The sequence below is a fragment of the Phyllostomus hastatus genome, unplaced genomic scaffold (assembly GCF_019186645.2).
Source record: "Phyllostomus hastatus isolate PE091 unplaced genomic scaffold, TTU_PhHast_1.1 phas_scaffold_129, whole genome shotgun sequence".
NCBI lineage: Eukaryota > Metazoa > Chordata > Mammalia > Chiroptera > Phyllostomidae > Phyllostomus > Phyllostomus hastatus.
In genome coordinates this window covers 14500854-14517584 of record NW_025334009.1, presented here as the reverse complement: position 1 = coordinate 14517584, position 16731 = coordinate 14500854, and the positions used below count along the sequence as shown (strand labels likewise).

At 47.4% G+C, this 16731-nt stretch overlaps 1 protein-coding gene across 1 annotated transcript in view; it reads right to left on the bottom strand.

Annotated features, from left to right (window-relative positions):
- Positions 1 to 201: 201 nt before the first annotated feature.
- The window catches only part of GLB1 (galactosidase beta 1), a 75148-nt gene continuing 58618 nt past the window's right edge, over positions 202 to 16731 (bottom strand). Inside the window, exon 16 of the mRNA XM_045857379.1 lies at positions 202 to 777. Within this exon, the coding sequence (XP_045713335.1) occupies positions 523 to 777 (255 nt within the window). The 3' untranslated portion in view covers positions 202 to 522. The remainder of the gene's footprint in view (positions 778 to 16731) is intronic.

Here is a 16731-nt window from a genome sequence, read left to right as displayed (position 1 = left end):
TGCGGTTGCTACATTGGAACACACAAAATGGGCTCAAACTTCAAATAGGGATCAGAAAAGCGGCAGTCCACTAGATCAAACCAAGACGATTTTCCATGCCTTTGAACCTCGAGTGAGTGAAGTGGCTTCTTCAGCCCACTCAAGTCTAGTTATGATCTAAATCAGAACCATAACTTAATACCTGCTCAACGTCAAAAACAGTAACCTTATGAATGCAAAATTTATTTTTAAAAAAGACAACATGATTCTTCCAGAATAAAAATCAGAAACACCTCGAAAGCTTCCGTTCCAGCTCTGCAGATGCACCCGTGTGCTCCTGTGCTACCACCCCCACCCCTCACATGGCTCCGCAGGGGTGGGTCAGTCACTGTGAAGTGGCAGGGAAGCCTCAGGTGAAAATGCACAAGCTAAATCTCTTTTCCGACCAAAGTCTCCAGTGAATGTTGCCAGTGCAAGGGGACATGGGAGGTATGTGACAGGCTGGCGCTGCAAAGAATCACACAGGCTTGCACCATGTTCTTGTCAGGAGTCTGGGTCAGGCAGGTCTTGAAAGAGAGGGTTGTAGGTCACAGCTGCACTGATAACCGGCTTGTCCACGAACTCCACAGCACACAGTTCTGGGGGGCTGTCACCGCAGGGTGCGCGTTCCAGTTCTAGCACTACGATGGTGTTTGGGCCTGATGCCACCAGGATGTGCTGTGGCACAAACAAGGTCATCTGGGGGCCCCGTGCTGGCCAGTAGCGACCGAGGTTGAAGCCATTAATCCACACCTGACCCTGGAGAGAGAGAGAAAGAGAGAAACCATCAACCCCGGCTGCAGGGATCCTGAGGAACAGGAGCACCTTGATGCCAGGACACGCCAGCAGCCGCAGAGGCAGGAAACGCCCCCGCGCAGGCACGCTCCACCACAGCTGAGGCCAGCCCGGGGTCCAGCATTCTGCGGGGATGGCTGGCCATGTCGGGCAGGGGCTGGGTGGGAGAAACTACAAGTTGCCCCAAATGCCCACTTCCACTTCAGGAAAATACGTGTTTGGTCCCTCTGCCTGGCTTTGGCGGTCACACGTCAGTGCTGGACAGCACTGTGGCAGCGTTGCCAAGTGTCTGAAGTTCATCCTGGGTCCTGGAGGACTGCCTGTCTCCACAGACCAGCCTCTCCCTGACGCTTCTGTGCAGAGACAATGACAAATGGCCTCCTCAAGGAGGTGAGCTTTCCTTCTCTGTGCCCTGCTCCTAGAGGCGGGTCCTGACCACGCTGTCACTGTGCACAAGGTGAGCACAGGGCCTGCAGCCTGAGAACACACAGGCCCCAGAGGCCGTCCCCAAACAACCCCTCCAGAAGGATGTGGGGGTGGTGGGGGGAGAGACAGGGGCCGCCCACTTGGGTGTCTGTATTACTGGTTTTTGCACCAACATCAGGGTGAGAGCAGCACGCTTGCTTCAAGAAGCAGAGGGGACCCTACGGGCTGCAAAGGCAATTTCTGTGAACAGGAGAAGCCGCTTCCGCTACAAAGCTGAGAGCAGAGAACCTCCTGAAGGAGAGCACCGATGGTTGGGTGTGTCCACACGGCCTCTCCGCAGGTGTTAGCATCCGCTCAGAGGGTGGGACACAGCTGCTGGCTGGAGAGATGGAACATTCTATCACAAGGAAAGAGAGCAAAGGAGGGGCAATCATGCACAGGAGAGAGAGAAGGGAAGAATATGTAGGAGAAGAAAGAAGGAAGGAATAAAGGGAGAAAGAAGGGAGGGAGGGAGGGAGGAAGAAATAAAGAAATTCCTCCCCACGGTGGTCCAAATACAGACAGTGTCCCACTTAGGGTGGTTCAACTTACGATTTTTTGACTTTATGAATTGTGCTAGAGCAACGCACGTCATACATTACATAAGATGTTATCATAAAATAGGCTTTGTGTTAGATGACTTTGCCCACCTGTAGGCTAATGTGAGTGTTCTGAGCACGTGTAAGAGGCTAGGCTAAGCCACGCTGTTCAGTAGGGCAGGTATTCTGAATGCATTTTCAACGTACAAGATTTTCAACTCACGATGGGTTTATTGGGGTATAACCCCAATGTAAGTCGAGGAGCATCTGTAATGGCGGGGGGGAAACCCTGGAGGAGGTCCAACTGTCACTTGCTGAGCCCTGATACCTAGCATGCTCCTTGTCACAGCTGCGGTCCCTTACCTTACAGCTGCTTCGTTGCTCAGCTTGGGGTATTGTTTTCAGCTTCCAGGGATGCCCTTTATTCCAGCTCCCTCTGCATTTCCTAGCTGGGTTCAAAGCTTAGTCCCACCACTTCCTGGCTGTCTGACGTTGGGCAGGTCCCAGCTCACGCCAGCAATTGGGGACATAGAGGACAGGAGGACGCAGAGCATGCCAGCGCAGGGCCAGCCCCGGGGAAGTGCTCGGTGAGCTGTGGCTCTCCTCACACGATGTGATGAAACAACCCGGGCCTTCCCGTACCCACAAAAGCCGGCCGCTGATTAAAAACCGCCTATCGTTTGGATTCAGTCATTTAGAAAAAGGATGACAGTTTCACAGTACCCAGAACCACTTTACTCTTGTTTTTTTGAACCACGGGACACGTTATCTTGATCCATCCTGAAAGGAGGCACAATGACAGCTTTACCAGGTTTTTATCAGTTTGACATCTGCCGGCGCCTTGTTTTCACAGGATTAACGAACAGCAACATCACTTTTGTGGTCAAGGGGGGAGATGCGTTCAGAGGTAGATTAGCGGTGGGGGGTGGGGTGGGGAGGAGGATTCTGTGAGCCGCCCACGAGGAATGGCTTGTGCGCCATGGACGCCACGCTGTGTTCCCGGCAAGGGCCAAACCAACTCTTCAACCAAGAGTGAGGTGAAGAAAGTTGAGGTTTGGTTCCTTCTCCCTCACAGCTCTTGAGTTGAGTCATACCACCCTGGAAGACTGGCGACATTTCCCTAAATCCCCTCCACCCGAGGGTTCTGGGCCAGAGCTGGCCGAAAGAGGACCTCGAGATTGGGAAGCAGCAGGGAAGCAGCAGCCCTTGAGCTTGAGGGTTGTCACGGCTGTGCCCAGCACTGGCAGGACCATGGTCTCCTCTGCTCCATGTCCAGCTCGTCTTCGTGAAGGCTGTTCTGCTGACCAACAGTGCAGCAGCTTCCCAGGGCACCAGTCCCACAGCCTTCCCTGTGAGCTCCCCCAAGTGCCACTTAGGTGGCAGGACTTGCTCCTGAGAGTCCCCAGAGGTGCCGACTTGCCCAGCACAGGTGGGTCAGGCAGTGTTCCCCATCTGATGCTCTGTCCGCTCTGCCAAACTCTAACTCCCGGTGAACAGTCCCGGCGGCCCCACTCCCCAGACTGCACTGTGACCGACAGACACAACCCCAAACCGTCGCTCCTAGTTATTGATCAAAGTTGACACTATTTTTCTCCTCATCACTCCCTTAATTCTGGACACCGCATCTTCCGTTCCAGTTGTTCTTTCCCTCCCCAACATTATCACCTGCGGCCCATTGGGAGCCCCCAGCAGCCATACGGACTCTGGCTGCTCGGACTCTGACTCACCCCCACGACTCCCCCATTCGTGGGCTCATGCCTCTCACCTTCCCTCCAACATTCCCCAAATCCACGGTCATGTCTCCCTGGGCCTCGGTTAGCTCTCCAGAGCTAGGAACTTCTTCAGGACAAAATTTCCCTTCACACGCAGCTTTTAAGCAAGGGACAGTCAATGAAATTTATGGCAGTTGGGTTGCCCTTCCAAGAGCGAGAGGAATGACGAATTTGGAAAGAGCAGGTCGTAGGCACACAGCCCGCAGGCATCGCTGTTCAACAGGACTTTCTGTGCCGATGGGACGTCCCGTGCGGCCCCACAGAGTAGCTGTGAGCACCTGCAATGCGGCCGGTGGGAGGAAGGAATGGAATTTTCTCTTTCAATTGAAACAAAAGCCACATGTAGCCAGCGGCTACCGTAAGGCTGAGGCAGGGTGAAGCGCCTGTAATTTCACCTTCAGACCACAGTCTCTCCGCTTCTCCCCAGCCTCACAGCCGGCCCTCCAGAGCAAGTCGTCCCCACTGCTGCCCGAGAGGCCCGCAGCGTCCTCGCAGGCCTCCTGGAACCCCAGGCTCCACATGGCGGCCAAGTGAGACGCGGGTGATCTTCATGCACGCCTGCCTCCTATCTCCATACCATGGCCCACAGACCCATGCCTTGCTCCTCTCCGCCCTGCCTCTTCCACTCGGCCCCTTGCTCACTCAGCTCCCCGCTGAACTTGCCCCCATTCCTTTAACACGTCAACTATTCCTCATGATGGTTCCCCAGACAGGAAGCCTCCTGACAGCCCAGGTCTCAATCCATGGTCACCGTCCTTGGTACTGGGCCTTCCGCTCCAAGTCCCTCACCACCCCTTTAATCTCTCCATTTTTTCCTAGTTTTCGTCATTGTTTGAGGTTCATATCATTTGTCTGGTTACTGATTTATCAGCTATTTCCAGCACGGGCTCTATGAAAGGAAGGCTTTGCCCATCTTGTCTGAGGTGAGACTCTCAGCACACAGCAGAGTGATATTAAGTATACATCTAGCACACTCATCCGATAATACTGGTTGATCTGCCTGAGAAAAGATTCACCTATGAGCTGACACAAAGCCCTACTGAAAATATACTTTGTGTTTGTTTCTCTGATCTGCTTAAGAGTTTTATTTTATTATTTTTTTAAGTACGGTATTCATTTTCAGAGAGAGGGGAAGAGGGAAAGAAAGGAAGAGAAACATCGATGTGTGAGAGAAACATGAATGTGTGGTTGCCTCTCACACGCCCCTTACTAGGAACCTGGCCTGCAACCCAAGCACGTGCCCTGACTGGGGATCAAACCAGCAACCTTTCCATTCACAGGCCAGTGCTCAATCCACTGAGCCACACCAGCCAGGGCAAGAGTTTTAGAGAACACTGTTTACTGGAAGAAAAATGAAATATTTGCACTCCTCCTTGATTAGCACGGTCATTTAAAAAAAGAATATATACACTCTGACTTTTGATTCTCTTAAGAAATCATGCTGAAGTTATTGGTGGGAGGGCGAGGAAGCACATGCTGGTAAATGCCATGTAAAAGTAGACACACTCTGAATTCACAGGGTGAGCGCCGTGGGGGCCACGCAGTGGCTTTTGGGGCTTCCTGGGGCTGTCCCAGCTGATAGTCTCATGACGACGCCTGACTTTCTCTGACCATGGCTTGACACTTGACAGGCTTCCCACTCTTTGCTATTATTACTGAGGTGATAATAGTATAAATGTTCGGTTCCGGGAAATGCTTGACCTATTTAATTAATCAGACAGATAGATGTCTGTCTGTTTTAAATTCTCTAGAAAAGTCAGTCCTTTCACACGTTCCAATGCTGATTTAAGTGACAGTTTAAAGTTCTTGAAAATTTGGCTGAGTTTTATTAAAAACAAGAAATTCGGGCTCAATGTTGATTTTATCATATTCGGAAAGAAGGCACTTAGACACTTGGAGAAGTTCAAATCAAAAGACAGAGGTCCACTTCTCAAGGTTAAAGGGCTCTTATCACACACAGTTCATGGGCAATTGTGATGCTAACTTGGGAGAAAGAAAAGAAAAACAGAATTTTTTTTAGAAAGGTAAAACAGTGAAGGGCTTGCTTAGATAAGATGTTAGATAAATCTCACTGCAGCACCCAGGAGGAAATGAATTCTTCCCCTCAGCCCAAAGGGGTCTGTAGCTGATGCACAACCCACTCTTTTGCTTCCTCTTTGATCCACAGCACCAGAGTGAAAACATTTTTATGGTTTCTCTATATAGCACTGAAGCCATGAAAACCTAAAATATTAGCATAAAAAGATGAATCACTTCTTCCCCTCATCGAACCCCAAATGTAAATTCCTTTCCTTTGCAATTTGAAAAAGTTCCATCATTTCTTGATTTTTAAAAAAAGATTTTATCTATTTATTTTTAGAGAGAGGGGAAGGGAGGGAGAACGAGAGAGAGAAACATCAATGTGTAGTTGCCTCTCGAGTACCCCCCACTGGGGACCCAGCCTGTAACCCAGGCATGTGCCCTGACTGGGAATCGAACCTGCAACCCATTGGTCGCAGGCTGGCACTCAACTCACCGAACCACACCAGCTGGGGCCATTTCTTGATTTTGTGAATGGAGTACTTTGCTTAACACTAGTCATCATAGCACCTCACATATGAACAAAAAGCTAAGAGCTGGTGAGCAAAAACCGCTTCCGGGCAGACATATATTTGTCATAAAGTCCATGCACTAAAAACCAGAGGTGCCCTCCTTCACTCAGAGCCGGCTTACTCCTGCTCACACACAATTCAAGTTTTGTCACTAAATTGATGTATATGTATAGAAAGCAGTCTGATTATCTAGTTTCCAAGTTCACAGGACTTGTGACAAGAAACAACAAATTAGATGGAAATGGTAGGGGGAAGAACAAGTGTATATCAGTCCAGAAAAGTTTAAAAATCACCTCAAATTCAGAATGAAAGTAGGGTCAAATGGTACTAAGACCTGTGGCAGATTGCAAAAATGCCCGCAATTCTCTGCAGCTGCCCCTTATCAGGGAGGGGGCAGAATCCGTTTCTCCATCCCTTGGAGGGAGATGGTGTAATGACTTCTGGTGGCCAAAGAACACGGAATAAGGGACACACAAATGATGACTTGAACCTTAAGAAGCTTCACACACCTGTATTCTTTCTTTGAACCCTGCCAGTCACCACGTGGAGGAGAGCCTCAGCTAGCTTGCTGGGTGATGAGAGAGACGGCCCAGTGTTCTCCGTACCCTCAGCAGACAGTCAGCTAGCTAACACCTAGGAGCAGAGCCCCACCCCTGACTAGAAGGACACACCCACGGAGACCAGCAGAAGAACCACCCATTCTGACAACCCTCAAAAAGATGAGCTGGCCCTGGCTGGTGTGGCTCCGTGGGTTGAGCGCCAGCCTGTGAACCCTTAAGGTCTCGGGTTTGAGTCCCAGTCAGGGCACATGCCTGGGTTGTGGGCCAGGTAAGATGTTTCTGTCCCTCTCTTTCTCCCCACCTTCTCCCCTTTCTAAAAATAAATAAATAAATAACAAATAAATAAATAAATTTTAAAAATCTTTAAAAAATAAGGGGAATAAATGGGTGTTTTAAACCCATTGAATATTGGAGTGGCTTGCCAGAATCCACGTGTCCAGTGACCACGATGGTGCTGTGAGTCTTCTCCTTTCCCTCTCTGGCTTTGATCGAGTGTTGCTTTTCGTGACGCCTGTGTTCTGGTGGCAAACCCGTTGCCAAAACCCAGTCAGTTCCTCTTCCACTAATCAGCCGCCAAATCTCGTGAGGGCTCCCTCCGTGTGTTTGTGCCCCTCTCAGGGTTGCTGTGAATGACTTGACTGAGTGACAGGACACGTGCGAGCACTCCGCGCAGTGACTGGCATGCAGTGAGCTCTCAATGACGTGGCTGTTACTATTACTGTCCCCAGTAGGACCCTCCCTGCCCTCCATCCCCACTGTTACATTAAGGCGCCAGCTGCAACCTTTCTCCCCGGACCACTTCTCCAGGAGAAAAGCAGTTGCAGGGGTAATGAGGAGGAACAGTTCTGTTTTATATGTATCAGGCTGAAGGTGCTTAGGAGACCTCCGATGATAGGCGGTTGGATGTTTTGCTCCGGGTCCTCAGAAGTGCTGAGTTGGGTGTTACCACAACATCTGTGGGGCTGATATCCCTTGAAAATGTAAGAAGGGGGCCCAGAGTCAAGCCCTGAGATCTGAAACATGGAAACTGAAAGAGGTGCCCAAGAAGGAACAAACTGGGGGAAGAAAAACCAAGAGAAGTGTGGTCACAAAAGCCAGGAGAAGCATTTCAAGGGAGGGAGTGGTTACTCATGTCAGATGTCACATGCTGAGAGGTCAAGGCCTGAGAAATATCCAGGGAACATACTATCACGTAGGTGCTGGTGGCCTTGGCAGGACCAGCTTCAGAGTCAGTTCTACTGGTTATGACCTTTTCCTAATAGCGGCACACCTGGGACAGGTTCCTCACCTCTGCAGTCCCCCACGAGCGCTGAACACCTGCCTGTAACCTCCATTAAACCCACCACCGGATGTACACAGACTCCTAAAGACCGACAGGCTTTTTCTATAGGAATGGCCCGAAGGTCTGAAAACATGGGTGATGTTATTTCATTGTATTGAATGCAGCTTTATTTATTATTTTGCTATGTTTCCAGATTTTATGGCCACCTCTTGGATTGATGGCCAAGAATGGATAGCTCCTCTTGACTGGGGAGTAAGTGCCTGAGACTGAACATGCCGGAAACCGAGCTCCCGACCCTTGGCCGGCTCCCCGCAGTCTCCCCCGCCTCCGACACTGACAGCCCCGCCCCTCCGACTCCGGAGTCTCCTTCACTCGTTTTCTCCACCACCACAACTAATCCTTCAGCAAATCTTGCTTTTCCTTTTTTTAAATTTTTATCTATTGATGTGTGTGTGTGTGTGTGTGAGAGAGAGAGAGAGAGAGAGAGAAACATTAATTCATTGCTCAACCCACCCACGCATTCATTGGTTGACTCCTGAATGCACCCCCGACCGGGGACTGAGCCCTCAATCCTGGTCCTCAATCCTCAAGCACTTCCCCTGGTACGTACCTGCTGCACACGGTGGCCCTATCCATTCACACACTTTGATGCTTAAAGCCTCCCCAGTTCTACAAAGTTCTCAAGGTCCTGTCCACACTCTGTGGTCCACGAGACCACAAAACCATCTTTTCAATTGCATTTGCTGCCACGCCACACTGCACTCTCTCTGAGATGGTTTTTTTTTTTTTTGACCTTGACAGCTCTCCAATTCTTTGACACCAATGGGGAGTCCAACAATTCACTTCTGACACCATCTACCTAATGCTGAAGTCAGACCCCGCAAGTTAAAGGGCTCCGTCCCCCAAGACGGCTCCCACTCAGACACCAGTGGCAAAGCTCAAGCCACCCGTGCTTCTGAACAACATGCTATAAATTGGGGGTTCCCCAAGCCCCCTCCTTAGGTTTAGTAATTTGCTAGAATGGCTCAAAGGACTCAAGAAAATATTTTACTTACATTTAGGAGTTTATTGTAAAGGATACAACTCAGGAATGGCCAGAGGGGAGAGATGCATAGGGCAAGGTATGGGGGTGGGGTGTGGAGCTTGTGACCCTCTTCAGGTGCACCTCCCAGCACCTGGGTGGTTCACTGGCCCAAAGCTCCCCAAGTCTCCTTGTTCTAGAGTTTTTACAGAGGTCCATTTCTAGCCCCCCATCCCAACACACCAACCCTCTGATCTTTTGGTGACCAGGCCTCAGGAGAGGGCTGGTGACAAAAGGGATTTTTGCCAGCCCTTTGTGCTGAATTCTTTAGTTCATGATTTTTTATCTCGAACATTATCTCGAAAGAGGTAATGTTTGCCTTTAAAAATAAAACTGCTTGTAGTCAGTATTCTATTTTGATTCTGATTTAAAAGCATCATTCTGGGTGAGGAGACATTGGCCATGCTCTGTCACACACCGACACCCACAAGCGGCTAAAGCATGCAGGAAGGCTGCAGGAGATGTTAATACGAGGTTTACTGGCACCCACCTGGAGGAGAGGTACACAGTCCAAATGTCAGTGTACTGGTGGAACACAGATAGACCACTGCCTATCTCAGGGAGTTTGCAGTCAGACAAGGGTCCTATGTAGGCACGTGCTGGCCTGTGTCACTTGGATACAGCAAAACATGCCCGATCACCCCACTGAAATCCCAGCTAAGTTCAGGCATTTAATCAGAAAGCCACATCTGACTCAAGTAAAGCCAAAGTAATCAGAAGTGATTTTTTTTATCTCACGAATCACTCTTACCATGACTACATTCACGAAATCAAAGTCCCGTATGTTTGCCGTGTATAATGTACACTCTTTGCCCAAATTTTTGAGGGAAAAATAAGGATGTGCATTATACGTGGGTTATATCTGAAATACCTTGTATCTGTTCTTGTGTTTTGTAATTATCTGTTAGATAAAATTTCTTGTACCATAATATGTTAAAAAGCAAATGCTAAAATTCCTTTATAATACAAAAAACAAGTATCTAAATATAAATAAATAAATAATTGATTTTTTTTTCAATTAAAAACGAAAGATTTTTTCTCCCCCTGAAAGCGTGGGCCAAACATGTGGATGTGCATTATACACGGCAAAATACGGGAGTTCCTTTATAGCAAGTCAATAGTGTAAGCCAGGAGGCTGGGGACAGGAGCCCCGTAGGGCCGTCCTGATGGAAGAGGGTTAGCCTGCCTGCAGAGTCTGAGAAATGGTCATTCCGTCCTTCCCCCCTCCCCACAGCTGCCCAAGTGCTCATTCCCCCAGAAGTCAGAACTCAGGGCCCTGTAGGGCAGTGAGGTCTGTCTGTTCTGCGTGTCCCGATCACTCAGAACCCCAGGAGCTGGTCTGAGGCAGTCCTCACCACCAAGGACCACTGCGGGCCAGCGAATGAAAGAAAACACAGATGCTCTGGTCTAGGTGTGCTGCGTGTAAATATGTCCTCTCCTCTCAAGGTCTATGCAGCCGAGATCTGCAAATCCTGTGGATGGATATGTGCGTTTTAAAGCTTTGTTGAGATAAAATTCACATCCATACAATTCATTCATTTAAATGGCGTGACTTAGTGGTTTTTAGTATACTACAGAGCTATGTAACTATCACCACAATCAATTCTAGAATATTTTCATCACTCCAAAAACAAACCCTGCACCCTTTAGCAGTGATTCCCCTCCCTCCCCTTCTCCCCTTTCCCTGCCCTAGGCAACCACTAATCTTCCAGTGCCTATAGATTTGTCAATTCTGGACATTTCATATAAATGGAATCATACCATACGTATGGTTTGTGACTGCCTTCTTTCCTTTAACATGTTTTCAAGGTTCATCCGTGTTGTACAATGTATGAGGACTTCAGTGCTTTTTATTGCTGAATGATATTCCATTATATGGATATACCACATTCTGTCTATTCACTCATTAGTTGTAGGACATTTGGGTTTTTCCACCTTTCGGACATTTTTAAAGTATTTTTTATTGATTATACTATTACAATTTCCCAACTTTTCCCCTTTTGCCCCCCTCTGCCCAGTACCCTGCTTCCCTCCAGCAATCGCTACCCCCTCCATGGGTTGTGCATGTAAGTTCTTTGGCTCCTCCATTTCCTATACTATACTTAACATCCCCCTGTCTATTTTGTACCTCACAATTATGTTTCTTATTGCCTGCATCTTTCCCCCACTCTCCCCCTTCCCCCTACCAGCTGATAACCCTCCAAATGATCTCCATACCTATGATTCTGTTCCTGTTCTGGTTGTTTGCTTAGTTTAATTTTTTTTTAATTTTTTAGATTCAGTTGTTGATAGGTGTTTGTTGTCATTTTAATGTTCATAGTTTTGATCTTCTTCTGTTTCTTAGATAAATCTCTTTAACATTTCATGTGATAATGGCTTGGTGATGATGAACTCCTTAGCTTTACCTTGTCTGGGAAGCACTTTATCTGCCCTTCCATTCTAAATAATAGCTTTGCTGGATAGAGTAATCTAGGTTGAAGGTCCTTGTTTTTCACCACTTTGAATACTTTTTGCCAGACCCTTCTAGCCTGCAAAGTTTCTTTTGAGAAATCAGCTGATAGTCTTATGGTAACTCCTCAGTAGGCAACTCTCTGCTTTTCTCTTGCTGCTTTTAATATGCTCTCTTTATCTTTAACCTTTGGCATTTTAATTATGATATATCTTTGTGTGGGCCTCTTTGAGTCCAACTTGTTTGGGACTCTCTGTGCTTCCTGGACTTGTATGTCTATTTCCTTTACCAAATTAAGGAAGTATTCTTTCACTATTTTTTAAAGTAAGTTTTCAATTTCTTGCTTTTTCTGTTCTCTTTCTGGCATCCCTATGATTCAGGTGTTGGCACTTTTGGAGATGTCCCAGAGTCTTCTTATGCTCTCCTCATTTTTTTGAATTGTTTCTTTTTTCCATTCTGGTTAAATGTTTATTTCTTCCTTATGTCCCAAATCATTGATTTGATTCCCAGCTTCCTTCCCTTACTGTTGGTTCTCTGTGGATTTTTCTTTATTTCACTTAGTATAACTTTCATTTCTTTCTTTATGTTGTTGCCATACTCAATGAGTTCTCTGAGCACCTCATTACCAGTGTTTTGAACTCTGCATCTGATAGGTTGCTAATCTCCATTTCATTTAGTTCTTTTTCTGGGGTTTTGTTCTGATCTTTCATTTGAGCCATATTTCTTTGTCTCCTCAATTTGGCAGCCGCCCTGTGTTTGTTTCTGTGTATTAGGTAGAGCTGATCTGACTCCCCGTCTTGGCGCACCTGTTAAGTTATATGGGGTAGAGCCTTAGGTATTTGCCAGGACAGGGCAACCTGCCTCACCACTTTGTGGCTCTGTGTGTGGGGAGGATTTGGAGAGGGGACAGTGCCACTGCCTGTCTTCTGGAGGTTTGCTGGGCACTCGCCCCTTTCCAGCCACTTCCCCCACTTCCCCTGCAACTGGTGCTCTTCCAGCACTTGCCTTGGTGGTGAATGCCAGAGTAGGTGGGTTTGTGTACGTTCTAAATCTGTGTGGGCCCTTTAAATGGACTCTCTGGAGAAACCAGCAGTTTCTTTTGCTGCCCAAACCCCCACTGGTTTTTGCAGCCAGAAGTTATGGAACTTTATCTTCCCAGCGCTGGCACCCTGTGTAGTCTGGCCTGGGGCTGGGACCACTGGCTCCTGAGGTATCCCTCTTGATTTTTATCCATCACACATGAATGTGGGACCACCTGTTCCACCACTGCCACCACCTTTCTGTGCCATACCATGTCTCCTCACCTGTTCACCTCGACTCCACCTCTTTGCCCCTCCTACCCATCTGGATAAATGTGGCTTCTTTAAATCCTTGGTTGCTGGACGTCCATTTTCTGGTAGTTCTGAGTGTTATTTGTTTTGATGTTAGTTGTAATTCTTCTTGTGGTTCCGTGAGGAGGTGAAACGTATCTACCTACGCCTCCATCTTGACTGGAAGTCCTTTTGACCGTTTTGGATAATGCTGGTGTGAACATTTATATACCAGTTTTTGAGTGGGCATATGAATTAGATGGACTTTTGGGGTTCTGAACCCTCCGATACATTCACGAACATCGTTTATGTGTACCTTTCAGATATGAAGGCGCAGATCCCTCATCAGACTGTTGAAATCAGTCAAGAGCCTCTGCCTGGATAATTAGTCCAAGCTCCTCGTTGACCTTTGAGGCCTTGTTCAGTGCTACCTGCCTCCCTGCCTTTTCACATTTGCCTTCACGTCAGACAGACCTGGGGCTCGGGGAACTGTTCCACTACCCACTTCCGTACCTTATACTAGATACCCAGCTCTCTGAGCCTCTATCTGCTCATCGGCAAACAGGAGATAATGATATAACATCCTACCACATGTGTCACTCTTAATGATCATGGAGATAGCGTTTCTAAACTGCTGAGAGGAGCCTGGCTCTGGGACTCTTGGTGTGACACCTACATGACCTGGCCAAGGTGAACCCCCTCTGACCTCCAAAATGTCCCCTGTTTTTCCATTTCTGTACCTTCGCTTCTACTATTCTCGCACCTGAAATTCCTTCCCTGACAAAAATCCCTCTGATTCTGATGAAGGGCTTTCTACCCTTCAGGTCTGTTTCAAGCTCTGTCTGAGCTACTCGTCCCTTCTGATAATCCCTGTAACAGACATGTTCTCTTTCTGCTTCACATTTCTGGAAAGTTCCTTCCCTTAAGGCACTACATTGGTACCACTCACTGAGCAGTGATTTGGGCTTGGGTCTTCTCATTTGCCTTGGCCCTGTATCCACAGCACCCAGCAAAGCCCCTCAGCACTCCCATTTGCTCTCTTCCCAGGGTTCAGCAGCACAGGCATTGGTGCACCTGTTCGCCAGAAAGCATTTACAGAGCACCCAGGCCCAGGAGGAGGGCAGGATGGTGAATACGCTGAGCACTTAAAAAATGCCCCTCATGAAGCTTATGACCCAGTGGCTGTAACTGGGGTGTCAACCTAAGTGTGACGAAGCATCATGGTGCTGAGTCCAGGTGGGGCGTAGAGGGGCTCTCAGGAGGGCAGAATTAGCCCTGCACTAAGGGGCTAGGAAGGTTTCCTAGGGGGGTCAATGTCAGTCTTGACAGAGGAATACGTGGTGCTACATGGGCAGAGAGAGAGAGTGAGAAAGCATGAACAAGGGAAACAGAAGACTCAGCGGCACAGCAAGACATGCGGAGAAGGAGAAAAGGAAGGAGGGGAGAAAAAGAGGGAGCAAGGGAATAAGAACGAGCCTACTGGCTAGAGTGGGGACATCCAAGGAGGGCTTCACTTTGTTGTTAGGTCGTAGAGACCCCAGATATCATTTCTTGGCTGCAATGTGGGGCCTGGCAGAGAAGACAGAAAGGCTGACACACGCAGGAGGAAGTACGAGAACAGGATCTTGACCTGGGGGAAGAAGGTGGGGAGGGGATTCAGAGCTTAGACTTCCTCCTAGAGGCCACTGGGCAGGAAGTGAGGGTGGAGGTAGAGAGATAAGTCTGACAGGAAGCGGAGGGAACAAAGGAGTTACACCTGATAGCAGTCAAGGAGGGTGAGTTCTCAGAGGAGGAGGCGGGAGGAAGAATAAACTGGCCTAAGGAGAGTGATGAAGGTTAGAAAAGGCCTCTGAGGAGGGGGAAGAGACAGACCAGGGACTCCTGGGCAAGGTGGGGGCCACCAGAGGATGGAGACAGTGAGAGGATCTGGGCCCTGACGAATCCGTTGGAGAGGTCCCCTCCAACTGGGGACTGCTTTTTCACTAGCAGTCCCCAGCTACCAGTGAACCAGCAAAGGCCAGTGGAGACCCCCTAAAGATGGAGGATAAGCACAGAAACAGAGGGGAAGGGCAAGGGGGCCAGGGATAGATGGCCCTTAAAAAAGGAAAGTGATGATGTCTGGGCTGGGTAGGGAGGAACCATAGCCTTAATGGTAGAAAGTTTCAGGTCAGCAGGAAGATCCAAGAGCAGGCTTGGGAGGCATGAGAGTTTGTGCGAGAGAAACACTTGGCCGGAGGGAAGATATTAGACCTTAACATTCTAGAGGTATGCCCACCAAAATGTAACACATGCTGGGTCTCAATAAATTGAAGATTATGGAACCATCACCACAGTTTAACTCTGGAACATTTCCATTACTCCCCAAAGAAATCCCATACCCATGTAGTCACTCTCCATCCGTGCCGTGAGCCCTGGCAACTATTCATCCACTTTCTGTCTCCACACATTTGCCTTTTCTGAACATTTCACATAAATCGAATCGTACCAGATGTGGTCTTTTATGTCTGGCTTCTTTTACTTAGCGCAGTGTTTTTCAGATCTATGCTTGTTGCAGCATGTATCAGTAGTCCGTTCCTTTTTATTGCAGAATGTTATTCCATTGTATGGCATACATTATTTATCCATTCATTAGTTGATGGACATTTGAATTGTTTCCAGTTTTTGGTTACTAGGAATAATGCTGCTAAGAATATTCACAGTTAAGTCTTTGGGTGGACATGTTTTTATTTTTCTTGAATATATACTTAGGAGTGGAATTGCTGAGTTCAATGGTGATTCTATGTTTAATATTTCAACAGACTTTCAAATTGTGGTCCATCTTACATTCCCATTGTACCATTTTACATTCTCACAAACAATGTAGGAGTGTTCCCATTGCTCTACATCCTTGCCAACACTTGCTATTATCCACCTGTTATTATTATAGCCATTCCAGTGAGTGTGAAGTGGTACTTCACTGTGGTTTGAATTTATACTTCCCTAATGATTAATGATATTGGCTATTAATTGTCTTTTCATATACTTATCAATCATTGGCATAGCTTCTTTGGTGGAATGTTTATTCAAGTCTTTTGCCCATTTTTTTCTTTGGGTTGTGTGTCTTCCTATTACTGAGTTGTGAGAATTCTTTATATACTCCAGATAAAAGTCCTTTGTTAGATATATGATTTGAAAAGAATTTCTCCCAATCTGTGGCTTGGATTTTTATTTTCTTAATGACTTCTTTTAAAGAGAAAACATTTTTAATTTTAATGAAGCCTGATTCACTAGTTTTCCCCTTTGGAGGTCATGCTTTAGACATCAAATCTAAAAAGTCTTTGCCTAACCCAAGGTCATAAAGATTTTTCTCCTTCATCTAAAACTTTTATAGCGGAATTAAATTAGAAATTAATAAAAATAAAATATGCTAGAAACCCCCCCACAAATATATGAAAATTAAACATCTCATTTCTAAATAATCTATGGGTCAAAGAAGAGATAATCAGGGAAATCAGAAAATATTCGGACAGAATGATAATGAAAATATATTTCCATAAACATTTAAAAAGCAAAAAGTTATAAAGGGCATTTATTAAACACACTCCACGTGTATGTTTTGCCCTCTCCTCTCCCAGCTACTGACATATTTTTTTCTGTTTTTCAGAGTTAAACTTTTCAAAAAGAATGTTCATATTCAAGTATCCACACTTTTGTTCATGTGTTCACTTCCTTACCCTACACTCCCCCGGGGCACGCAGCCTGGCTTGCAGACGCTTCGCTCCACTGGCACCACACTTCCCAGAGGGTCCCAGGGACCTCCGTGCAGCCAAACCCAGCGGAAGTGCTCCTGCCTTCCTTTCACTTGTCCTCTAGGCCGCACAGACGCCCGC